Source organism: Diadema setosum, chromosome 12 (assembly GCF_964275005.1).
Source record: "Diadema setosum chromosome 12, eeDiaSeto1, whole genome shotgun sequence".
Classification (NCBI taxonomy): Eukaryota; Metazoa; Echinodermata; class Echinoidea; order Diadematoida; family Diadematidae; genus Diadema; species Diadema setosum.
This window is the reverse complement of record NC_092696.1, coordinates 13,668,601-13,696,322: the sequence shown is the minus strand read 5'-3', so window position 1 is coordinate 13,696,322 and position 27,722 is coordinate 13,668,601. Positions and strand designations below refer to the sequence as shown.

At 37.1% G+C, this 27,722-nt stretch overlaps 1 protein-coding gene across 1 annotated transcript in view; it reads right to left on the bottom strand.

Moving 5' to 3' along the window:
* Window positions 1-1,438: 1,438 nt before the first annotated feature.
* LOC140235733 (DNA damage-regulated autophagy modulator protein 1-like) overlaps window positions 1,439-27,722 on the bottom strand; it is a 33,810-nt gene continuing 7,526 nt past the window's right edge. Inside the window, exons 4-8 of the mRNA XM_072315746.1 lie at window positions 26,074-26,141; window positions 6,803-6,948; window positions 4,030-4,207; window positions 2,889-2,965; window positions 1,439-1,621 (exon numbers count right to left, since the gene is read on the bottom strand). Of these exons, the coding sequence (XP_072171847.1) occupies window positions 1,439-1,621; window positions 2,889-2,965; window positions 4,030-4,207; window positions 6,803-6,948; window positions 26,074-26,141 (652 nt within the window). The remainder of the gene's footprint in view (window positions 1,622-2,888; window positions 2,966-4,029; window positions 4,208-6,802; window positions 6,949-26,073; window positions 26,142-27,722) is intronic.

Below are 27,722 nucleotides of genomic sequence, written 5' to 3'. Positions count from 1 at the left end.
ATGGGTTTGCAGATAAGTCATCTAGGAGAGCTCTGCATTTGACCACGCCTTTTAACTCTTTATGTGCCATGGTGGAAACCCCCTGTGTGCCACGTTATTCTGAGACACGAAGGTAGTCATGATTTGTGAAAGAATTCTGTTTTTCCAATTTGTATAACTTCTATAAATTTCTGTTAAGCTGGACATAATAGTGAGCAAAGTTAAAGAGGAATGCCAAACTTTGTTTCCAAATACAATGCATAACAATTCTATTTTCATTTTTTCTTTTGAATTACCAGTGGCTACTTTATACTGTAAAGGCATGACTTTTGCACATAAAATAGTAACAGAAACTTAGAATGTACAAGCAAATTTAGTTTGGAACACCGCTTGATGGTCAATCACCACATAGAATGCAAGCTGTATGTGAGAGGAACAAAAGCGCGAGAAACGCTTTGATTGTACCGCGGGATCAGGGATTTATCGATCGGTTTTGGCGGCTTTGTTTGTTGAGCAGAATATGCGAAGTTGGCACGCCGTCGACTGAGTCGGACGTGCGAACGTGGCACATAAAGAGTTAATACCCCATTGAGGACAAGCTGATTTGACTATCTATTACATGTCTTTCCCCACAGACACCTGCCCCTAGTATACTATGGAAATAGTCTTCTAAGGCTTAATAGAAAATACCACATGCGACGCTGCAATGTACCTTTCTTTGCCAGCCCATTCGTTTTGAGTGTAGGCCAGTTCCCTAGCTACTGTCAGCTGAAGACCTGTAACACACCTTTTTCACCCCTCCTCCTCCTCCTCCCAACCCCCCCCCCCCCCTCCCCCAATCCCTTTCCCTTTGCCCCACCTTTGGGGAAGAAAGAGACAGGATTGGATCCTCAGTCACTTGTCTCCATTTAACAGAGACAAGTGCGGAAGTGGAATTAATGCACCACGCCAGTTCCACGACATCTGTACCAGAGGCCAAAGAAAGTACGCTACACTCTAGCATCTGTCTATCAGCACAGAAAGCCCCACAACAGTTGAATACATTCAAAAACTGGTCGTATCAATCAAACACATGATCATCAAAGATATGAGAAGATTTGGTCAGCGACAGACATTTTGTAGTACAGGGCGCTCCTGTTAGAACAAACAGGGTCATTAAGTCACTGACGATGGGCTGATTTTGCTATAACACATATTTCCCATAGACACCTGCCCGAGTATACTCGGGACTCATCCTCAACAGGTTAAGACGAAGTTCCATTGCAAAGAAATTGAAACTCAAGTCCCAAAATTACATGTATCATCACAAACGTCTACAATGCAAATTTCCCTTCAGTATACAGAAAACTTGATACACCGCAAGAAAACTGCTGGTCCGAGCACTGCATTACAGCAGGAGTCGCCTGTAGTGGGAGGTGATCGGCCCCAGTTAAAAAGGAGGCAGTGGGCTATTGCGGCCCTAGATGGCTTCAATGTTGTTACCATACACCTCCACATTGAAGAAGGGTTCGGGTGTGAAGCGCTTGAACTCAAAGTCCAGCGTGATCTTCTGAAAGTCCCTGATGAATGTGAAGAAGTAGAAGAGGAAGGCCATGGCGATGATCCATTCTGACGCCGTGGCGACGATGTGTATGGCGTAATCCTGGAGAATTCAACGTCAAATCGAGACCACTCGTAATTGGGGAAAATACAGACTTGGTAAAGAATCATCTCGTCATGACAGACATACATGTAGTAGAAATAAATCAGTCTCAGACAGTGTTGGTATTTGGCGCTGGGCGATTTTTTTTTTTTTCATTTCATTTCGTTTATTCATTCCAATAAAATAAGTGGTTACAAAGCACACAAAACAATAATTAATTGAAATTTGACATAACACAGATAAACAAAGTTCAAGTTTACATATTTGCCAAATCAAACAGTTCATGGAAATGAAAAAGAAAACTAGAGAAAAGCCTTGCGGCCTTGTATGAAATAAGTTCCCTCAGGTATGCATGAGTACTAGAATATGGAGACACACTGAGTGTTGGATTAAATTTTCGAGACAAGAACAGAACAAAAACAAGAAAAACATATAGATGTAATGATCATATGAAAATATGCAGAAAAAAGATATGGTTCAGTACTTGTCAAGAAAGTACTTTCTGGGAGATTCTTTAAACAACTTTAAATAATTTTGACAGCGTATATCATTTGACATCTTTTGAGCAAATCATTTTGTAGTGTTTCTTCATCTTACTATTAATAGGATGATTAGTGTCAAGAGTCCTCGGCAATTGATAAGGGAGTGTGGAGAGGGGTTAAGGGTGTGGTAAGGGTTTTAATAGGCATGGCAGAGGGTACGGAAAGCGATAGGACCGGATGCAGTAAGGGTGTGGTATGGGGTAAGGGTGCGGTACGGGGTAAGGGTGCGGTAGGGGTAAGGTTGTGGTAGGAGGTAAAGGCGTGATAGTAGGTAATGGTGCGTTAGGAGGTGAATGTGTAGTTGGGGAGTATTGTGGTTGTGGTAGAAAGGTGTGGTAAGGGTAAGCTAGGGGGTTAGGGTGTGGTACGGGGTAAGGGTATGGTACCAGGTAAGGGTGTGGCAGGAGGTAAGGTTGTGTTGGAAGGTAAGGGTGTGTTGGAAGGTAAGGGTGTGTTAAGAAGTATACCCCTTCAACAGCAGGAAGTCTTTGATAATTTGTGCATCAAAAGTGCATTTTAAAGAACTGTCAAATAAAATGATATTCTAAAGATTCTGTATGTATATGATAATGGTCACGTAGACTGTGGTTCACATTTATGAAGCAATTGCTTTCCTGACGACTTATCAAATTATGTTGCATCCTATTACAATTTCTAATTTAATTACTGTGCATAGATTCACAAGAAAAACCTGAAACATAGGATAACTTGTACTGGTGTACTACCTTATCCGTTGGTTTCCAGTGTAACTTTGCTTTCGTCATATCTGCCCCACTCATGGATACCAGTGTGGAGACCATACCTTGTTGAAAGAGATCTTGCTCAGGAAAACAAATTGCATACAGACAATATCCAAACTATGCATTTATATCTACCATGTATAAAAACAGGTGACAAGAAGTAAATGTTGTTCATACTCCAGCTATGACCCATCTTCACAAAAGTGGTATAAATTTTAGTATACGAACTCTGGAAACAACAAGAGTGAAATCAAAACATACCTTGCACATGCAACTTCATTCTTGGAAGTCCATAGTCATACGTGATGTGTTACACTCATTTATGAAATGAAAGTTTTCTAAATCCACAGACAAAATTTAAACTTCCATTAGGATTTTTGGACTCGAACTACTCTTAAAGGTGGCATTTTATGTACAACCAGCAGAAAAAGGTGGATACACAGTGTAGATGCCATTTTTTCTCACACATTTGTGATGCAATGTCCTCATGTGTGTACAACTCTGCATAAAATGAACTCACAAACATAGTTTGAATGCAAACACAAATTAACACCATCTTCAAAGTTCTTTTTTTTTTTTTGCTAAGGTCATTATCAAATGGAGGAAAATTAAATCTTTTCAAGGATCTTGCACACATGCAATAAAAAGAAATATTTTTATAGTCTTGTTTAAAATTATCTCATAATTATTTGAATTATTCTTTGTTTTTAAGCAGCTTCAATCTCAAATATCGTAAGTTGATATAAAGAATGGATACATTAATTTTTGCATTTAAATTCTTCTGAATTTATTAGCTCTCCTGTATTCAAATTCTAATATGTAAACCTAACATACACAAACATACATGTACATGTAATACTCTGAAACTAAGGGAAAGAAGTGTATTCCACACTTTTTTTTCTAAGTCTTTAATGTTGATGTCAAATAATACAGGGGGTGATTCTTTTGGAGTATAACAATTCTGTTTTAAAACTCAAGTCAGTATTTTTCACATTAATAAGTGAGTTTAGAAGGTTTTATTAATAAATGTCAATTGAGATACAGGTCTTGTCACACTGACATCGACCGTGCAAGGCAGGGTGTCTCTTACACATTGTGATTAGGGAAGAAGAAGGGGAAAGGATACAGATGACGAAGAAGATGGCAATGACGACGGAGAGGAGGAGGCGTATATGACAGACGACAATGGAGGCGTGCTCCGGACTCAACCGGTACGACAACCACGCCTGGAGGAATCCGTAAACCGCCCCCGTGGCAAACAGGATGAAGGCACCAAAGAAGTGGACCGCTATCACATTCGTCTCCTGCAGAAGAACAAATTTTTCTTTACACCTCAGTAGGAAATTTCTGTTGGAGATTTTTTTAGTATTTCTCTGTTCTATTTCAGCCATCAATTTCCCTGATTTACCGTAATTTTGCGATTGATGCTGCATTTTTTTCTTCATCAGTTATTGCTTAGCATTTCAAGATACATGAACGTGTATACCAAATCTTATTTCCTTTGTTTCCTATAGATGGTAACATACAAATGTACCAATTAAAATGTATTTTAGTTTGCAGAATTATCAAAAGCCTGGAAATTGCTATTTTGTACCTGATACTTAAACTGGCAACACAATTAAGAAAATCAAATTGTTTTGTCTCAAATTAGCCATTTTTAAAGATATTTTGAAAATTTAGTAGATTTAACAAGTTCTGCCCATTTTTTTTTTTTTTTCAGTGGAAAAATGAGCAAAGAAAATAGGATTACATTGGGATTTGAATGCAAGACCTCCCGATGGAATCCCATTTTCTTTGCTAATTTTTCCACTAATGAATGATATATTCATTTCTGGTCAGTTTCCTTCTGTTTGCGTTTGTTACTTTTTTTTTTTTAATCAATACATATCAATAGGATGGATTATTTATATGCTATCCACAATAATGCATGGTAGCCTTGAGTTTTGTTTTAGATAGGAATAAAACTGACACAAAAACATAAACATCAAATTTGAATTCAAATCCTGATATTTTCTCCTGACAGTCCAAAGATTTGCAAAGTTACATCGGACATGGACTTTGGGTCACAAGTTTTACAGTTACGTAAAATTTCATTAGCCTTGCATAGACTATGAAAAGCTATTCGATTAATGGTGCTATTAAAATGCAATTGTTCTATCGCCTGATAACACATAACGCAACATTTGCCATTCATTCTACGAGGAAACATTTATAATGTTCAACTATCATGTGGTCAAGCTCATTGAACAATTGACTGGCGTTCGACTATAACCATGTATATAGTGATATGATAGTGCTATTATTAACGATCAGCCCATTCACATGCATGCTTTTGATGCCAGTTATGCAGAGATATCCTGAAAGTACTATTGTCAGTAAACAAAGATTATATTGCCTACTGAAAGTATAGAAACCCTTATACCAAAAGTCCACATGTTCGGCGGGTAATATATCACAATGAAATGAAACTAAAGTCAAGCTGGTTTGTCTAAACTCTAAACCAACTTTGCACTCTCAAAGAAACTCTAGAAAGTGTTCTCAGTCGGGGCAGACACATATAGGCCTGTGTCCCGACTATTCAAAACCAGCCGGTCATCTCTCTTTCTTAAGATACAAACTTGAGAGTCTCGTGCATGCTTTATGTGAATGGATGCACAATCCACACTGTGCACAGAGAAGGCTATGGTACACTTGGAGTCTTATGTAGCCTTCTACGGTAGTCTTTAAAGGAAAACAAAACATATGTATGAAATTACAAACACACTTAAGACTTCCTTCTAGTTTTTAATGGAATCCTCTGCACCTCGACATAAAGCTCCGTTTTATGGGTTCAAGAAACGTAAAAAGGAAATACAAAGAAATCCACTGTGCTACTACATTGCGTAAGTCCATTGAAATCTCCTTCTATCTTGTTTATGTGCCTTTTCCTGCTGTGTTGGTTGTTGTCATTCAAATCAGTTACTTGTAAGCCTCTCTGTTTGCGCTCTTAAATTCCTCCACACCAGTCCCCTTTTTCGTACCCTAAGACTTCGGAACGCGTGAACAGCTGGCTTGTTGTATTCATCTCGGTGTTATACTGGCTGGTAATTCTAATTTTTCTTTGAATTTTAGTACTTGTATGTTCACTCTTTAGGTTTTCCGTATCTCTTCCGAAGACTCGCATGTCAAGTTGTTCTCTTTTCCCCATTATTCAAATCATACTATTACACTATTGTCAACATTGCTATTGTTCTTACATCTGCAGAATGTGGTTGTCTGTATATTTGTATTGAGAAGATTCTGTTATTGCCCCAGGTATTTTTACCTTTCATTTTTGTTTTTCTTTATTTTGGTCCTACGTTGCATCCGTGCTCCTCATCTTTATCTTACACTCTGTTCAGAATTTGGGACCTATGCTTAACAAGCTCGCTTTTAAGTAGGTTCCATCATATTTCTTAAGCGTTATACATAGAACCAAACGTATGATGAATGACCGCTATGTTTTATATGTTTACATTAATTTACTGTACATCCAAGCCGGATATTATGATTCATTATGTTTTATTATATTTGATGTACATTCCTTCATTGAGAAATATGAAAATAGATTGAATTGAATTGAATTGAAAAAAAAAAAAATGTTTGCACACATTTTAATTTCTAGAGAGCCAAAATTTGTGCATGTAGAAGTTCTTGCACCTGCATTATTATGCATCTAATGCCAGTAGCAATTCGTGAAAATTTCATGCCGCAAAAAAGGCCATCCACTCCAATTCGCAAAACTAGCTTGCTTTACAGTATTGACGACTGCATCAGCTGTATAATAGCAGGACTGTGTCTAGTCTTCAGCAGAAATTTTATTTAGTGTCAATAACATAATAATTATACAATGATAATAATTATGTGGTAAACTTTTGTACCTGAAAATTTGCCACTAATGACATGCCGAGGCAGGCAAGTGTTCCTAACACGAGGCAGATCTTGTTCACCCGGTGTAGACTGTATGGGTAGGAGTGTCCGGTGTACAGCTCAACTTGCTTGTAGCGGATGTAAATCCCAGCCAGCCCTGTGAGAGGAAGAAATTTTGAATTCACTGGACACAAAATGATTGTTTGAGTACTATAAAATGTGACCCTGCACCACAAAACAAACAAAAAGTTGCCAGACATGGATTTTTAGTTAAGGGGAGATTCTGAAAGAGCAGACTCTCAGCTTTAAAATGATGTATAACTTAATTCAAATGGATTCATCTAACCTATATAATACTGGAAAGAAAGCACACACTCTGGAAAGTGTGAACTGAGAAAGAGAGGCTGTGAAGTACATGGTCTATTCAAGTGCTTAATCTTTACTAATCCATGCTACTTGTGCCATAAATGGGACAAAAACATGCTGTTAACCACTGTACCACCAACAATTAAGGGTTTATCAGATTAAGCTGAAATTGAGCATGGTCTATTATCACATTCTGACCATGATAAATATTAACTTTCAGAGCAGTAGCATCATCCTTTCAAAAGTTATTAGAATTGAAAGTGAAGAGGGTGCAAAGGATTTTCAAGAAATGAAAGGGCCCTCTAAAAGAAAAACCTGATCACAATACTCTACCAAAAAAGGGGTTGTAGAAAAACTGCTCAAAACCCACTTTCCCATTCAATTTATGATCCTAAACTCAAGAATACTGTAGAAGAAGAATAGCTCTATCAGAAAATATGAAAAACTCAAGAATACTGTAGAAGAAGAATAGCTCTATCAGAAAATATGAAAAACTCATTTACTCGGTTCACCCATTTCACCTTTCTTGAGTCCTCACGTAAAATCAAGGGGTGCGACTTTTTGTTTGTTTTGTGATGCACGGTCACAAATAGTCTTTGGAGGCAAACAAAGACAGACAGAGTAGGGTTGATCAAGAGGGGATAGAGAGGAAGTGTAAGATTATAATATGAATGATGTACAATATACAATATTAAATGGGTTAGTCAAATACCGGTTAGTGATTGGCTAAACAGAGTCGCGTGATGGAGGTACATTTGTTATGTTCTCCCATGGGCCAACATTCTTGGTAATGTTCTCCCATGGGAAAACATTTCTACATAACAAATGACAGAAGGCCTAGGACCGCGTGCGCACAGTGAATTTGGCTCTGCGCGAGCGAGCTATGTATAAGTGCGTAGTGCTAGCTGCACATTCATGCCATGCTGCATGGTACATGGTGGCTGTGGCTGCAAAGTTCGTACACTGAATCTCTACGATCTTTGATGGTTGACGTTGACGTATTTGACTAACCCATATAATATAACAGATGATGACTTTTGTTGTCGGGAACATGTACCAAACATTCCACCCTCAGGGTTTGAAATGCTATTTCGGGAGGCTATAAGTCCCTCGACTTCGTCTCGGGACTTATAACCTCCCTCAATAGAATTTCAAATCCTTCGGGTGGAACATTCGGTATGTCCCCTCCCCCGCCAGTCATCATCTATATAATGTACTACTAATTGCCTTTTAGAGAAGTGAAACATAATACTTGACATCCCTGCAGTAGTTATATTTCCCCCCAAGAGGTTATACATGTATTTTCCTGAAGTGCACAGTGCTTCCATACGGGAAATATTTTCTTGATGGGGAAAACATAACTCCCAAGGTACTGTCAAATATAATATAACATTAGACAAAGCAATCATTGTTATATTACCTTGTTAATGTAATCAACTTATTTGATCGTTACAAGGACTTGTTATTCTTTGTGCTTTTGAAATGTTTATTCAATTTGTATTTGACTGAATATAGAAATAAATCAATTAAAATCAAATCAAACACATGAAATATACATCATTTCATTGTAGCCTTGTTGGCAGCCATTCAAATTCTGGCATCGTATTGTCTGATAATATGTGACATCACTGCTCACAATATTGTACACTGTATACAATTTCAATCCTCACTGCATTAGACATGTGATTGCATTTTGACCAATCACCGAAAAGAATCTATGATAAGAGCAATTATGGACTATTAGATATAAAATTCATAATAATACATTATCATGTGACTTGTCTGCAACAAAAAAAAAAAGCCTGATGTCACAGAAAACTGCAAGGTAAGGTGATTTGACTGAAAAAATTAAATGTGATATGTGTTTTTTAAAATATTTAGAGTTGTACTGTCTGCTGCTAACATCTCAATAATTTATTGCAAGATGACGCATTACTACAACTACGTAAGATGTTTTGAATTTGTACGTCTACTGCATTGTATCTATACACTCCAAAGCTTATTTCCTCAAAACTGAATAGATCTAGCGATTAGCTTCCTGTGGTAGGTTTTTTCTAGAGAAAGAAGAATAATTTATGTACATCAATTGAAAGCTTACAGTCTTTAAAAATGAAAAATACCAAAATCAGAACAAAAATACAATGCTATTTAAACCATTTTGTTGAATTTACATATATTTTGTTCTACAGGTGCCAGATAGAAACAAAGCAGCATATCTAGAGGTCAATAAATTGACCAAAGTTCAAGCTAATTAGTCAAATGCCACGTTGTAGAAGGAAGGAAACCTCACATATTCAAGCTACCATGTAACCACCTTTGAAATCATTGCAACCTTGCTATTCACAGACAACTTGAACGTGTACATGAAGACTTCGAACCCACAGTTGTTCACTACCCCGTGCTGTTCAAACAAAATAGTGAAAGAGTAAACACGTCTTCCTCTTTACAAACACTGATTATGGCAATGAGTAAAGATATGCTGGTAGTAAAACATATTGACACTATAAAGAAAGCAGTATAAAAAAAAAAAAATCACTCATTTTTGCAATTTGAGCAGTGGAGAAGAAACAGTATAAAATGCAAAGTCAGTACAGGCCTATGTGTGAAATTATAATGCACCAACTCTACCAGTATCATAAAAATTGAAGAAAAAAAAATATTCGTGGCATCTGTTTCTGTCATATCATGTGATACTCCACTCTGAAATGACACCATGCACACCTTATAAATATTAAATGATCCAGGGCTACTATTAATGTCAATAACCGACAGAAAGTGAAAGAGTGAGCAAATCCTCTAGCCTACGATAATCAAATATACCATGCACTGAGAGGTGCCTTGAAAAGAGTGCATGGCATATTTGATTTTATATCATGAAATTCTTTGAGTTGATAAAAAAAAATGACCAATTCTATAATAATAATAATAATAACCATAATAATGATAATAATAATAATGATAACAATGATAATAACAATAATAATAACAATTATAATACTGATGATAATAATAATAACTAGAAAAGCACTCTGAGAGCGCTCGAAAAGAGTGCATGGCATATTTGATTTTATATCATGAAATTCTTTGAGTTGATTAAAAAAAAAATGACCAATTTTATAATGATAATAATAATAACCATAATAATGACATAATAATGATAACAATGATAATAACAATAACAATAACAATGATAATACTGATGATAATCATAATAACTAGAAAAACACTCTGAGAGTGCAGCCAAGCAGCTTCTTTCCACTGATGATCTTGCTCTTCCCAAAGAGATTTTTCTCCTCTCCACCACTGGGAAAAGCTCTTATATTGGGCTCTTCCATAGAGATCAGTGATTTCAACCCATTGGTATACATGCTGAAAAATCGCCCGATTTCCAAAATAATATATAGAAGCCTTTGTTACATCATAAGCCCTCAGCTGCGCGGTGCACCTCACCCTACAACGTAGCAGAAACTAGAGCACGCACATTAGTGCACACGCGTTTGAAAACCTCAAAAATGCGCAGCTTGAACTCCCAAGTTCATTGACACTACCTGTCAAAATATCCAAAATCATTCATAAATTCCCCAAGTATTCTCGGATCACTACCAGAATTTAATCATTTGTTACTTATGTCATTCTCAACCTTTCCTGCAAGTTTCATCCAAATCCGTTTACTACTTTTTGAGTTATTTTGCACACCGACAAACAAACAAACAAACCAACGGTAACAAAAACATATCCTCCTCCCTTGGCGGAGGTAATAATAATAACTATGTGAAGGCCTACTATTAACTTTCGCAGTGTTGCAATTAGTAGCCAGCTGGCCATCTGCTGCACAGCTGCAGCACATACTGCATGCACGGTGCATGTACAAAGTAAACAGCTGCTGTTGCTGCACACTCAGGTGATTGCTCGCAGTGGCTCACTCGCAGCCTTATCGTGTTTGTGATTCACTTTGTCAAGATACTGATAGCTAACAATCTCGTCATTGCCCACCCCCCCCCCCCCAAAAAAAAAAAAAAAATATGATGTCAAATATTGGTATGACGAAAAATATACCGAGGCACTTTTATTCATGGCAAGATTGTTTTCAGTCATGTGAGAAATTCTTGGCCAATCCTACAATGTAGCTTAAGAATTTCAGGAGGTATAGGATATAAATAACAATTATGTCACTGATATATAATTCAGCTTGTGCTGGTAGTATCACAAACCAGTTTTACAAAAATTAGTAATTCTGCCTTTAATATGTACAGTGAAGAAGAAACAAGTGTAAAGAGCAGTGTCTGCATAGAATAGGTCAGCAACTCTAATGCTATCATTAAAAAAAGGGAAAAAATATTTGCAGCATCTGCAGTTGTTATTTGATACTCAGCTAATGAGGTGCACCTCGTAAATATTCATAACCAACTTCAGTAATTGACAGAAAGTGAGAATATCACAGAGTCCATTAATACTACTTACAAAGTACAAAGATTATGGCCCTGTTATTCAAAGGGCGCTCGTATAGAAGATATAAAAACTAATATAACAAAAATGTTGTTATTCTCTCTATCTGAGCAGTACTTAAAGGAAGAGCAGGAACTTTAATAAGAAACTGACATAAAAAAACCCCAACCTCTTCAAATGTTAATTTTGGGAACAAGGACATTATATGAAGTCAGAGGTCAAGTGCAAAGTACCCACCCGCTCTCCGTATTAGGTTTTAAACTCCACAGACACTGCAATGAGGAAATTATCAGGTTACTTCATATCTGACCTTGTCAAGGACAAAATAAAGCTCACATTTCTATGCCATAATGCTTCAGATTTGCAGTTGATTGTTTATCTCTTTATATGCCATAGTCACACACCCGACTCAGTCAATTAAAGGCTTGCCAATTTAACTTTGCATATTTTGCTTTTGGAATAAACGTAAAAACCAGCCTATTTTTGATAGATAAATTGCCCAATGTCATTGTATGCTGAAGTACGCTGAAAGCGTCAATCACGACTACATTCCTCAGTTAGAGAGCCCATGTTGTGTGGTGATTGAATAGCGGTGGTCCACAGGGCTTTGTCGAGTGAATCTCATGTGTGGGTTATTATAACCATAAGAATATTTACCATCTGTTTTGGGGTTATGTTTTTAATACTGGACATTTGAAAGATTAAAACAACCGTGCTTTGTCAATACAATATTTAATACCACAGCAAAACTTAATTGGAATTTTCTCTACAACTTTGCTGTACCACATTTCTATCATAATTACACTTCAATAAAAAGTTATGTGGCTATGAAAAAAAAAAGAATGATTTCCCGAAGTGCTCATGCATTGCGGTCTCAGAATGGTGTGGCCAACAGGTTGTTATACAATGCCACATAAAGATTTTTTTTTTTTTTTACAGGACAAGTTCACCTTCATAAACATAAGGATTGAGAAAATGCAGCAATATTAGTAGAACACATCAGTGAAAGCTTGAGGAAAATTGGACAATTGATGCAAAAGTTATGAATTTTTTAAATCTTTGTGTTGGAACTGCTGGACGAGGAGACTACTACAACTTGTGATGTCATAATGAGTACAACAGTATAAAGAAAATGTAAAGAAAATTCAACATATTTTCATTTTTTTTTTCGCATAATAAAAGAGTATTTGACTTGCCTCTTTCTAAAGGTAGGGGGAATAATATTACCCATGACATATGTCGGTAACGAGTCAAGGGAATGTGTACTTTTTTCAAAAGATGAAATTTTGTGAAATTCTCTTTATATTTTCCTTATATTGTTGTACGCATGTGACATCGTACACTGCAGTAGTCTTCTCATCCAGCGGTTACTGCACAAAAACTTCAAAAATTCAAAACTTTTGAACGGATTGTCCCATTTTCCTCAAACTTTCAATGATGTGTTCTACCATGGAGCTACGGTAGCTCCATGGTTCTACCAATATTGCTACATTTTCTCCTATATTATGAAGGTGAACTTGTCCTTTAAGGGTTTTGTAGAATTGACTTTGACACTTCTGTGTGTGCCTCGTGGGTGAAAAAAAAAAAGAAGGGGAAATAATGGAGAGACCATTATAGATGTGGATTTTCGAATAGAAAACACTGAACTTACTCCTATACTCTGTGCTGTCAGACTATGATATCTTCAAACGATTGTTACCAGTAGTCCTTCAAAGACACAACAATGACATGCCCTTTATTGCAAGCGTACGCTTACTTGGTGAAAGGGATGCTGTACTGCAAAAGCAAAATATTTTCCAGCATGAAATTTTCACGAAATGAAGCTGACGCTCTTTTTCGCAGCACAAGGTTTTGGTGCAAATTTGACACAGGCATTCAATGCAAATAGTGTAGACAAGAATTTTTGTGATCCAAAATATTTGCGCAGCATGAAATTTTCGCGAAATGAAGCTGACAGCCTTCTTCACAGGACAAAATTTGGGAAAAAATTTGCCACTGACAGTCAATGCAAATAGTGCAGACAAGAATTTTTGCCTGCATTTTAATTTTGCAAATCTGGGCTCTTGCAAAATCCATAAAATCAAAATTTGGTTTTACAGTTGGTATACTGTTCACACATTGTGTTAACCCATTGAGGATGGACTGATTTTGCTACAACACACATTTCCCATAGACACCTGCCCAAGTATACTCGGGACTCGTCTTCAACGGGTTAATGAATAAATCTGCCAGTCACAAGGATTGTCACAGAGAGAGAGAGAGAGAGAGAAAAAAAAAAGAGAGTACTTCATAGAATTATTTCGCCTTGAACAGAATTCTCAACCGGGATATTTTTCAAAAACTAACTGGAAGATGCTCCCAGTGCCATGGGCAAGATTCTATAATCTTTGTTAATTATTGAGCCACTTGCATATTTTTTTTCCATACACTGCTGTTAAATCAGTAAAGGGGAAAAAGGAGAGTTCATACAGATAGCATGCATTCCTTCCTTGCCAAACAGCAACCTGCTGATCATATCACTTGGGGAATTTGGAAGAGCATAAAAATAGAAATTTCTAATATATCACTAATTCTTATACTTAGCCCCAGAGTTGATAAACATCATGTGATATTTGCTTTTTGGTTGTTGTTGTTGTTCTTTCCTTACAGTGTTCACACACTATTTCAATATTTTGTATTGTGGTCGTTAAAGCTTCTGGCTCACACCCAACTGTGTGTGTGTCAGTGGGTATGTGAGTGGGTATGCGCGTGTGTCCACTCGGATCATTAACCCATTTAGGACGAGCTGATTTTTCTTTAACACACATTTCCCATAAACGCCTGCACACGAGTATAGCCCTACCCGGGACTATAGTCTTCCAACAGGTTACAGGAAACCAAAGCCCAAATACAATGTGGATTGAATGAAAACAGCAATATTAGTAGAATATATGAGTGAGAAAATTATGAATTTTTACAGTTTTGGTGCTGTCATCACTGGATAAGGAGCCTGCTACACTTCATAATGTTATTGTGGACCACAATATGTGACCGTGCATCACAAAACAAACAAAAAGTCGCACGCACTGTTTTTGTGTGAGGACTAAGAATAGGTGAAAAGGGTCAACCAAGCCGATCTTGACTTTTTCATATTTTCCGAAAGAGCAAGTCTTCCTCTACATTATGCTAAAATTTGGGATCATAAAACGTACAGGAAAGTGTGTTTTTTAGCAGTTTATCTCGAACATTTTTTGGTAGAATAGTGTGATTAGGTGTGTCTTTAAGAGTCCCCTTTTCATTTCTTAAAAACCTCGTACACATCCTTCACTTTCAACTCCACTAACTTTTGAAAGGATGATGCTACTGCTTTGAAAGTTGGCATTAATTATGGACAGAATGTGTTGATACGGCACTCTCAATTTCACTTTAATCTTATAATCTCTTCATTGTTGTTACTCTGGTGGTTTACATCCTGTTTTTTGTTCCCATTCATCGTACAGCCAGCACGGCTTGGTAAAGATTAGCGCTTGAATAGACACTGTACTTCAGAGCCTCTTTTCTCAGTTTACACTTTTCCTGAGTTTGTGCTTTCTTTCCAATATTTAGATAGGTTAGGAGAGGCCATTTGATGTGAGTTATACATCATTTTAAAGCTTAAAGTCTGCTCTTTCATAATGCGCTCTTAACTAAAATTTCATGACTGGCGACTTTCTGTTCATTTTGTGATGCAGGTCACATATAAAGAATCTATAAAAAAATTCAACACCTTCTCACTTTTTCAGCATAATAAAGAGCACTTGACTAAAGCTCTTTCAGAAAGCAGGTGAATTATATCAATTAATGAATTATTAATTAACAATATTATGACAGTAACAAGTCCATGAAATGTGCACTTTTCATGAAAAAATGAAATTTTGTGGAATTCTCCTTGTATTGCACTAAACAATGATGTCATGAACTGTAGTACATGTAGTCTTATTATCCAGCATTGACTTTTAATGCACTGCCTTTAATACATGTGTCAAACAAACATGGCTCTTGTGATACAGAGCTGTGCAGCACTTCTGATGACTGACACACCACTGCACACAGCATTTGAAGGGAGAATAGATCCTAAAATATCTTTACTTTAAATGTATGAAAACAGAAGAATCAGGAAAGTAGATCAGTTACAATTTGGGGGAAAAATCACTAATCTAACAAAGTTATGGATTGTACAAGCTTTAAAGAGAGAGTAGGGCACTTTTAGCAACTCTGTGTGATCTTGGTGTTGAGCAGCTCTCCATGCAGTTTGTTTGCAAAAAGTTTTTCAGAACTACAATGTATTTTTTCTCCTGATAAAAATTTGTTCCACACCTGTCCTTGGCATATGACTACAGAGACTCCAACCCCAAGCACCTTCTAATCTGGAGATTCTCCCGCCCGAAACCCCTAGCAAACGGGAGACTCTAAGTTGATGTGTGTGAGGCGCGAAGTTCCTTGGGTTCTAGGTGTTCTCTGGTGCTATCTAAGGCTTATTTTTTCAACATACAACAGAAATAAGTAAGAAATCCTTTCCACCGGGAGACACAGAGCCAGGGCGGGTAGAAATCAAATCTCAAACGGGAGAACGGGAGATTTTGCAAAAATGGGCTTTCGGCGGGAGATCTCCCGTCAAAAACGGGAGAGTTGGAGTCTCTGTGACTACCAGTACACTAATAAGTTCTGGGGTGTCTGCCTCATGATCAGTGGATATGATCGGTTCGGTTTGTGCCAATATTACTTGAAGGAAATGAGAGTGACAGTATGTGGACAAAACAAATATCAGGGTAGAATTTCTCTTTAAAGCCTCTATTTATCATTTGCAGATGAAAAAAACAAAACAAAACAAAACAGGTTTAGTGCTTCAAAAAAGTTCTTAAATGTGAGTTAGAGATAGATACAACCAATGCACAAAATTTAAGTAAATTGTTAAATACTGTATACAAATACAGAATGTGGACAACATTTTTATTAAAGGGAAGATAAACCCCAAGAACAATGTGGATTGAGTGAAAGCAGCAACATTAGTAGAACACATCAGTGAAAGTTTGAAGAAAATCGGACAATCGATGCAAAAGTTATGAATTTTTAAAGTTTGGGTGTTGGAACCGCTGGATGAGGAGACTACTAGAGGTTATGACGTATGAGTGGACTACAATATCAAGAAAATATAAAGAAAATACTACAAAAATCCATTTTTCATGAAAATGACAAATTCCATCAACTTGATATTGACATATGTTAAGGGTAGCAATTATTCCCCCTGCTTTCTGAAAGCGGTTGGTCCACTGCTCTTTCATAATTCTAGAAAAGTGAATTTTTGTTGAATATCCTTTATATTTTCTTTGTATTGTTGTCCACTCACACGTCACATCCTCTAGTAGTCTCCTCATCCAGCGGTTCCAACACCCAAACTTTAAAAATTCATAACTTTTGCATCGATTGTCCGATTTTTCTCAAACTTTCACTGATGTGTTCTACTAATGTTGCTGCTTTCACTCAATCCACATTGCTCTTTGGGTTTACCTTCCCTTTAAAATCATTTCTAGAGTAACCCATCTGCAGTTATGGTTTATGGAAAAAAATAAATGACTTCTCCTTTATGTGGCTTTATCGCACTTTTTTTATATGATACTTACGTAGGATGTTTTGTGATACAACTGAACTATCTATGCATCCAATGTGCAGTGGTAACTTTAACATTACCACTGCTCCAAATAGTGAACAGTTGCTGATATGCAGTCACCATCATGATGTTACTTTCACTTCCTAGCCTGAAAGTCTGTCAATCTCCTTCTGACTTAAAGTGTAACCACAGCATGGAAGTGTCGTGGCGGGATGTACACATAGGAGCACAAGCAAAGACGCTTAACTAATAAGACACGAAAGTGCGCGCTAATCCTGTACAAAACAAATGGACAGCGCGCGGTCCTCAAGCGTATTACGCACATCAACTGAGACGTGCTGCCTTGACGCTTGATAAACAGCATCAGCGGCTTCAGGGACAGCGCGTCTCAGGTGATGTGTGTCTTTGCCTGAGACGCGCTGTCTTTGAAGATGTTGCTGTTGTTTATCGAGCATTTTGATTGTGAGATCATGTTGTTGCCAAATTTTTACCTCCACGAAATAATCCTTATTACTCTAAAATCTTGTTCTTCAAAATAATCCCCTTAATCAAAAAAAAGCTACGACTCTAATTTTTAAATCTTTTTAAGATAATAAAAACACCATTACCTTTGGAAATGAGTGATGTTCCTAGGTGTACTGAGTTTGTACTTATCTCTCTTTTGTATCATCATGTAGGGTAGCCATTTTGTGTCCATCTTTATCGCGCGCCTTCGTATCTTATTCTCTACTATCTTTGAGCACAAGTATCTGAATCACATGAGTGTGGTTTGGGTTCGTGGGTTCGAGCCCAACGAAGCCCAACACGTTTGCCCTTTCAGTATTAAAGGCACTTTGTCCACATTGCTGCTCTCCACCCAGGAGTATAAAATGGTTACTCGAAAGGATGAGAATGTCTGCGGGAATGGTCAAAATACAGGTTCCTTCCTCAAAATTTGGAATGGTTGGGAGGTTTGCATGAGGCAAAAAAAAAAATGTCTTTCGTAGAGTTCTGTACTGTTATACATTTTGTAGTTGTTTCAAATCTCTAGAATTGGCTAACATTACACTTTATTTTTGTTTGTACAAATTGATGGTACAGTGCACTCCCGTTATAACGAACACGGTTATAACGAAATTTCGTTATAATGAAGTAAAAGTTCTGGTCCCAAAATTATCGCCATTGAAGTCTATCGCACAAAATTCGCTTATAGCGAACACGGTTATAGCGAAATTTTCGTTATAACGAAGTCTTTTCCGAGCGACACTGACAAAGAAAAACAAAAGAAATGTGCTCCATTATTACGAAATGCGAATCGCTTCCGAAAATACGTAGCGGAACAAGCATTTAGCGTCTCTGCATGGGCGAACGCTTCACATCACTGTGTACGTGTTCGCTCCTTGTGTCCTGCACAGTTTCCAAGGGGGACTTGCATTATTGTAATACAATAATCTGAAATTAAACAAGGTTCGTTCTATTGTTCCGAAGGGACTACATTACAAAACACACAGATTCTTATACACCTAAATGTCCGATGGTTCGGAAATGAAATAGGGTTTGTTATTACGAACATTTTGGCGTTATTCAAACAGTACGTTATTACCAAAGTTCGTTAAACCGACAATGAGATATGGTTCTTATTACGACGGTGCGTTAGTCAGAAAATGATAGGAATTCTAAACTTTCGTTAATCGGAACATTAAAAAAAAAGTTTCGTTAATCCAAAGGTGAAAAAGGTGTATCCACTAAGAAAACTTGGGAATTGCAAACATCATAATCGTCTTAAGATAACTGAACCTACGAAATAACTAACCTTTCTCATTTTTTTTATTTTTTTATTAACAAACCTTCTTCAGAATAACAAACCTTATTTCATTGTCGGATTAAAAAAACATTCGGAACAGTGAACCTTTCTCATTTCCTCCCATTTACAAACCTTCGGAATGACGAAACTCATTTCATTTTTTTAAATAACTAACCTTTCTCATTTTTTTTATTTTTTTATTAACAAACCTTCTTCAGAATAACAAACCTTATTTCATTGTCGGATTAAAAAAACCTTCGGAACAGTGAACCTTTCTCATTTCCTCCCATTTACAAACCTTCGGAATGACGAAACTCATTAGGTGATACGCTATCAGCGTATCACCTATTGTGATTGTCAAAATCTCTCTTTATTTTTTTTTATTCTTCTTTCTTTCTGGACAATTTTGTGTCGTCAATATCTCAAGAATGACATCACGAAATAACATGACATTTTCAGTCAACATGTCTCATGACAAAATCTAGCCACAATAAGGTTTTCATGACAGTAACATATCTATGACGTCATCTAGGCGCCATTTTGTGATTTTCGGACCTTGTCACATGATCGATCATAACTTCATAACTAGATGTCATTTCTGTATCATTTTCGGTGGTCATGAAGTTCAGGTCACGCTCTATCTTACTTTTTAACGCTAGTTACACAGGTCATCATTACGCGCGCTTAAGCGCGCGTCAAAATTTTAAAAGGCTCAAAACAACTTCCCAATGGGAAATCTCGAAGTTTCAGACAATTTTAAGCGTTTCAAACATTTTCTTGCGTGCGCGTCCGTCCGCGCAATTTCGCGCGCAGAGCCCGTAAGCAACATGAAAATGCAATTTTTTTGACTGATTTGGATTCCTTATACTTTGAGTAACAATATCCATTGATTTCCGATCGATTTCGACCTATAACAAAGGAATGCACTGGCGTCAAAGTTGAAATTCCGCGTGCGCGTCTTTCTGCAAATATAGTGAAAAAACATGTCTTTGTTTATTTCGCCATAGCTCTTTAAATCGTCCGTTGACCCTATATTTCTATTGCATATTACAAAAGTATATGAATTGTAAATAACATTCCAAGTATCAATATTGCCAGGAAAACGCGATGACGTCATCATATCGTCATTTTAAATAAAAAAGTGGAATTAATTTTTTTGAGGTACTGTTTCTGACATTCATTTGCTCGTATCTCTGTTATTTAAGCTCAATATTATCCCAAATTCAGATATGTTGTACTTTGAACATTTGCCTTTCAAGTCCATGTCATGATTTTAGAATTTGATGACATCATTATACTTTAAATTGTGATTACAGGTAAAGACTCAAAATCGGACAAGTTTACGTGTAATGTCTATGGGAGGTGATTTTCTTTTAAACCATGCATTGACTTGACAACGTTTAAGCACCTTTATCTCAGCTGATTTTGCTCCATTTCCTCTGAAACTTAAGTATGTTGTAGCTCAGACAATAAGCTGCAGTCATCATGCATTTTATATTTTCAAATCTCATCATCAGGTCGACAATTTTGTAGTTAAAAACTGAAAATGAGAATGCAATCTGTACGGAACGATTCCCGATTGTTCTTTGCAACTGTATATTGGTCGAATCCACGCGGCCACTTGTGGGAAGTTGAATAGCGCCATCTCAGTCAGCACTGTCACGATAGTATTATCATACATTTAAGTTTCGCATAGGATCTTCAGGACAGCCGTGTGGCGTAATCGCTTAGCGCGTTGGGTGTTCATAACGCCATACCGAAAGGCGAGAAGTTCGACTCCCGCAGGAGTTTTCTCTTTCTTTCTTTTTCTTTTTTTTTTTCGGCAGTTCAGCTTTACTCCGATGTCATTTATCGTATTATTTTATCAAGTATATGTAACCCGTGAACACGGCTGCTCTATTTCCCTTGTTTTGTATTGGAGTTTGGAGATTGGGTTTGCTTCATTAATTTTGTCACACTTAATGTTGTAAATTGCCCCTTGTTACAGTGTCCCGCTTGCCACCTTTCGTTGCTCTTTCCTTTTCTCTTCATTGGTTATTGTTATACTGTAACAGGAAAGGTAGGAACATGTACGTTTAAATAACTTGCAGGAATGGGAGCTGAATTGATTAACTCTAGTCCAGGTGTATGGCGTCTCGCTCATCTCTTTGAAATTCCAGGTTGTTATTGTTTGACCCAATAACGGAGTTGTAGACAGGTTCTTATGTTGCTATAGAGGTATCTTGTGCCACATGAGTGGAAAGCATCACTCTTTAGTAGTAGTAGTAATGAACTTTTTCATCTTGTAAATGGTATAAAGATTTAAGATAAATATATATATAATAAAAAAATATTAAAGATACATTTCACATCCAATCTTCGGTACAGCCGTGTGGCTTCATAGTCGCTTATCGCGCTGCATGGTCATTATGCACTACCTTAGGACGAGATGTTCGAGACCCGCAGGACGCTATCATTTTTTTTTTTCTCTCTCTCTTTCTTTGTTTTTCTTTTGGCAGTTCAGCTTTATTCCGATCGATGTCATTAATATCGTATTATCTTATCAATTATACTACCCCACGACACACAGTCACTCAAGTTCCTTTTTTTTTTTTTGTCGGAGGCTGGAGGTTGGATTTGCTTCATTTATCATACGTATTGTTTAAATTGCCCTTGGTACAGTGCCCCGCTTGCCACCTTTCCTTTTCTCTTTCCTTTTCTCTACGTTTGTTCCTGTTACACTGTCACAAGACAGGTCGGAAAATAATTCACATAACTCAACTGGAGCAGGAATGGCAACTGAATGAATTAACTCTAGGCCAGGTGTATGGCGTCTCGCTCATCTCTTTGAAATTCCAGGATGTTATTGTTTGACGCAATAACGGAGTTGTAGACAGGTTTTATGTTGCTATAGAGGTATCTTGTGCTACATGAGTAGAAGGCATCACTGTTTAGTAGTAGTAATGAACTTTTTCATGTCCCTCCATGTCAATTATAGTGTGGTTTAAAGGGGTTGTGTGTCTATCTGCCAAAGAAAAGGAAAAACTTATTTTCGTCATGGCTGTTTCTCTATACGTAGCCGTAGGTAATGAGTGTTGTTGGTATCTGAGCAGTGAAGAACAGAGCATCAGGCTAAAATCCCCTTTAGTTATACGCGCTAAGCGTTCAATTTGATATATCTTTCTTTATGTAGTCAATCCCTGCTAATGGAGTTACAGAATTATGTTATGACACGTTTCACTGAAAGTTTGTAAAGCAAAGTTTATGGACAAGGCAAGCAATTGTACATGAATAATACCTACCATTGATTTCAGAGGGAAATTATGGTATGCCTAAATGTAAGGGTATCATTGCTTTGGAATTGCTGAGACAATATGCTTGGCATGGGAGCTTCCACTTCTAATAACTGATCCCTTTGAAGATGTGTCGGTCACGGGTGATCGTCATGATTCATCTTTCACGTAGAAGCTTACGTTCCGCACTCTTGGTTCGAGAAGACTTACCATCATACTTCAAATTGTTATTAAAGGTAAAGACTCAAAATCAGACAAGTTTACGTGTTATGTCTATGGGAGGTGATTTTTTTTTTTTTTTTAATGTGCATTGACTTGACAACGTTTAAGCACCTTTATCTCAGCAGATTTTGCTCCATTTCCTCTGTAACTTAAGTATGTGGTAACTGAGACAATAAGCTGCAGTAGTCATGCATTTTATTCTTTGAAATCTCCTCATCACTTTGACAATTTTGCAGTTTAAAACTGAAAATGAGAATGGAATGTGGACAAAACGATTCCTGATTCATCTTTCACATACATGCGGTTTACGTTCCTCATAGTTTCTCGTCGAGACGTATGGCCGAGTGGTTAAAGGCGACGTCTCAGAGACGTGAGGTTGCACACGTGCGGGTTCGAACCCCACAAGATCACGAAACAAAATACTTAGCTATTTTACTTTTTTTCTTCAATTTTGTATTACATATTCGTCCAAGTAGAAATCACATTCGTATATAAACGCACCTATACACACACACAGACACACACACACACACACACCATATCCCTCTTTTTGTTGGAGACCATATTGCTTCGACTGCTGCAAAATTTTGCAGGCTGACTTTGTCAAACCGATCATAGTATGTAATGACGACGACGGAGGTGTTGTACTTTGAACAATTGTCTTTCAAGACCATGTCATTGTTTTGTACTTTGATGACGTCATCACACTGACAATTGTGATTAAAGGCAAGGTATCAAAACCAGCCGATTATAGGTTTTATGTTTACGGCACGTATTTTTCCCAAGTTGCCAGAAATGGCATAGCGACATCAGTAGTTACATGGCCGCATTTCCGTCTAGCAATGCAATACATGTTCACGCGGCCACGTTGGTTGAGTGGGCATTGAATTTTCTCCCTGTGATATCTATACATTTCTTTTTTGCCTTACCATTTCCGTGGATGTCCCGTGGCCGAGAGGTTAGAGAAACGGTTTTGTATGCACGCTCAATATAACTTTAATGTGCCTATATCACATTCTTTTCTTTGTCGATCACAGACGACCGACATCTGATGACCCCAAGCGTATCACCTAACTCGTCAGTCTGACGAGTTTCATATCTCGTTTCATTTTCCGATTATGAACTTTCGGAATAACGAATCGTCGGAAGAGTGAAGCTTCAAAATAATGAACAAACCTTCGGATTCCCGGGAATGGCGAAACTTCGGAACAAAGAGTCTTTCGGAGTAACGAACTTTAGTAAGAAACGAATCTTTGGAATAGCGAACTGTAACGGAATCCTAAACTATTATTTTCTATACGACTTATTGTGTGACAACAAACAACTTTATGCTCTCTTTTAAATGTAATATCCAAACGAAATCAAAAAGGTACCATTCCATTTCACATAGCTTTCCAGTGTATGATGAGTATTCAATAAACAGAATATGATATATGCGTGATCTCCTTGTTTTTGTTATATATTGTATTTGTTCGGTTATAACGAAATTTCGTTATAACGAAAGAAAACGGCTGGTCCCGAGCATTTCGTTATAACGGGAGTGCACTGTACATAAAAATTTCTGGCTCTCTCGAACTGGGATTTTTTGTAATTTCGTAAATATGGTACTTTCTGATTTCCCATATTTTACAAATGTATCTGCAGTTCCCTCTAAACTTCCTCCGATACAAGTTGCAGAATTGACTTTCAGAGTTGTCAGCTGAATGATAGTAAGATGAATCTGCAGACCCCCCCGAATAGATTGGTTCACATGCAGTTCCTGTTTGCAGTGGTTTCATTTTGTGAAGTACGTTAGTGATTATTTGCGTAGACCAGACCATTACAACCGCGAAATTCACAACATGCAAAATTGTTCAACAAGTAGAAATTATTCAAATTCAAGAAATTCTTCCATTGAGATGTTTCACTGCAACTGATTTTGACTGAATTTGAATAATTACGCAGTACCCGCTGCATGCTATAATGATTAGAACCAACACTTGCTGTCGGGCGAAAGCTCGGTGGTCTAGTGGAGATAACACCTGTGATCAGGAGGTCGTAGGTTCGAATCCTGCTCAAGTATGTACGCCCATGATTTTTTATCATGGCTACATTTACTAAAACACTGATCAATTTAGTGCTTATTTACGTCGATGTAGGGCAATTTGTCAATCAGTAGCAAAGTAGAAATTAGTGGAAATATCTGTACATGACAATTTCAGCTCATACAGTACATGTATGTGAATAACTGCGATTTATTGTTCATATTACTATAACAGAATGCAGTTCACAGGTCATGATGGATACAGTGTAGGAGATTCTGAAAGTGACACTTTATGCCCAGTATCCACAATGCACAAAAATTCTTCTGTGCATGCTTCAGAGCTCTGTCACAGATGCACTGAGGGATTCCTTGTGAGCATTATTGCTTCTGGTTGGTTTGTGTGTGTCTAAGTTTCCACGCGATTCAATGCAATTTTCATCTGCTTTTCTTTCGTTGCTGCTTTTTTTCTTTGGTTAGAATTAAGCTTAGAAAAGAGAGCTTAGAGTTAAAACTTCTGAATTTTACTGATCAGATTTGTGGTCACTAGAGTCATGGTTCACTACTGCAAGGCTTCAATGTGCTGGTCACATGATGGAAAGCAAAGAAATCTTCAACGAAAAATACTCCCGGATGAAGATGGAACGTGACCTGAGTGCATCTGCAGCCAAAACCAGGTGAAACTGTTTATCCCCTGAGCTATCCCATAATGCATCTAAAGTGATGCTAGCCACGAGGCACCCAGGTATTGGCAATACCAAGAATTTGATTTAACTCTTTGCGTGATCTGTGTGCCAATTGGGACAGAAAAACCCATAGTATTGTACACAATGTCTAGAGTCCCTGGCATGCAATGGATTAACACAAGGGCTGGTGGCACTCACATGATACATAATAAATGTTTGTCCTCATTTCATACCAAAAAGTGAAAATGAAACAAGAGCATTTAGAGCTTTATCCTTCATATCATCTCGTGTGAATACTCATTATATTATTCTGTGGTCCAATTTTCCAATTAGTTTTCACCACATGACACAACATGATGACTGAACTTGTTTTAGGACTCAGTAATTAAACAGAAGACATGAAAGCGAAACAGTAATATTCAGAGCGTTATGCCTTCCTGTCTTGTATGAATACACACTATTTTGTGGGCTAATTTTCAAACGTTTTATTTTTTTTTTTTTTTTTTTTACCACATGACACAACAGAATGAGTCAACACTTGTTCAGGACTCTGTAGGTACTTGAACAGAAAATGCACTTTCTCCAAACTATCTTCAACTGGTTATCAACTTCTGTACCATTTCTGTGACAATTCTATCTCTTAATCTTATCTCTCAATCATTATTTCTCTGAGTTTTTTGTTTGCTTGTTTGTTTGTTTGTTTTGTTTGTTTCAGTGGAGTGAATTGAAGACCACTTGAAAGATTAATGAGTTTTGAGAACTGTAAGATAAAAAAACAACAACAAATGTCCAAATTTGATTTTAAATTTATGATAACAAAGTATCCATTTGATGGGTTTTAAATATGCCTCGAGGTCTTACCAAACACTGCTGTCATGTTAAAAAACTGCCCAAATAGACAACTTTCTGGCGGAGTTGTTCCCGAGTCACTGAAATGGAAAAATAAATAAAAAAAGACAATAACACATCACATGTTAGAATAAGTGGGAATGGTGGAAGAAGTATATTTGCGACTGAATAACAAAAGCTATTAAAGATGTAATGAACTACTAAATTTACTACATGATATTAGGAAAATGAAAATGTGCTTTACACCTATAAACTCTCTTCCATATCAACCATGTACAAGGTTTGTGAATGTCACGAGTCCATTTCATTCTTTAAAGAAATTTTGATGAAATTTGAAAATCATTAACCAATTCAGAAAGCATCTACACTGCCTATCGAAAACTGCGGTGCTCTCATTCATTCAGACTTTAATAATTAAACGTCAGATTGAAAACCCTTCAATTCTCGTCATGATTCCAAAGGTTGTAAATGCTGAATCTAGATGTAAGATACTCTCTCTCCTTCTCTCTCTCCCCCTCCCTCTCTCCCTCCTCCTCCCTCCATCTCTCTCCATCTATCTGTCTCCCTCTCACTCTTGTACATCATGCATCATAGTACGTATTCTAAAATCATATTAAAGGTCCAGTTTACCTTTGGGAGCAGTGGTTTCAAAAATGTTCAAGATATCACATTTGATCCATATGTGTAGGTCTGTTGTATCACAAAACATCCTACCATATAAAATTTTTGCAATAAAGCCTAAAATATGGGGAGATATCAGCATGCTTCTCAATAAACCATAACTGTATACGGCTTAGTCTGGAAGCATTCTTATTATAACTATTGTTCACATCTTGTGTACTTAACAATACTTAACATTGATTATACGGATTCAAATTTTTACAGTGGTTGTTTCTATCCCTAACTCACATTTTAGATCTATTTTAAAGCACTAATGTTGGGTTTTTGTTTCATCTGCAAATGGTAAATTATGCCTTAAAGTATTGTTGACAGTGTGCTTGAATTATCAGCATCATACAGTGTGTATCAATGAGCAAATGTACAAGTTGAATTATGAATTTAAATATAAATTTTATTGGTGGTGCTGTCGTTGTTTTCATTCCAGCATTCCTCATCCTACAAGCTTGGCTTTTTTAATAGTGGAACACTCTTTTCCGTTGTCATGATTACTTACTTTTTTGGTTACCATAACAAGTGTGCATTGTTTTCTTTTTCTTTTAATATCATTCGTGCATACATTTTATATTGTATTCGACAAACTGTCCTTATCAGATGAATGAAAGTCAAATTGACAACTTGTACCACTTTGAATCATGTTTTCTTTTTCTTCTTCGATGGAAAAAAAAAAACGAACTATTGAATGAATATGAATATCATGTCTCTGTTCACTTTCAATATTCCAATACATTGCTAATCAATGTTTTGTCCCACTGTTCACTGTCTTGGAAGAAAGAAGTCTCCAAGTACAGAGAAAGAAAAATCACAGCAGGGCTTAACATTAGCAGTAGCCTGCTGGAATACAACAGAGTTGCCTATCAGCAAATATGTGCATCAGGGCATGCTTATCAGTGACGTCCGACTCCAGTTAAAATTCTTTCGGCTGTGATAACGCTGTATGCAATTCGTTGTGAGGATTCTCAAATATCATCCTAGTCAGGCCA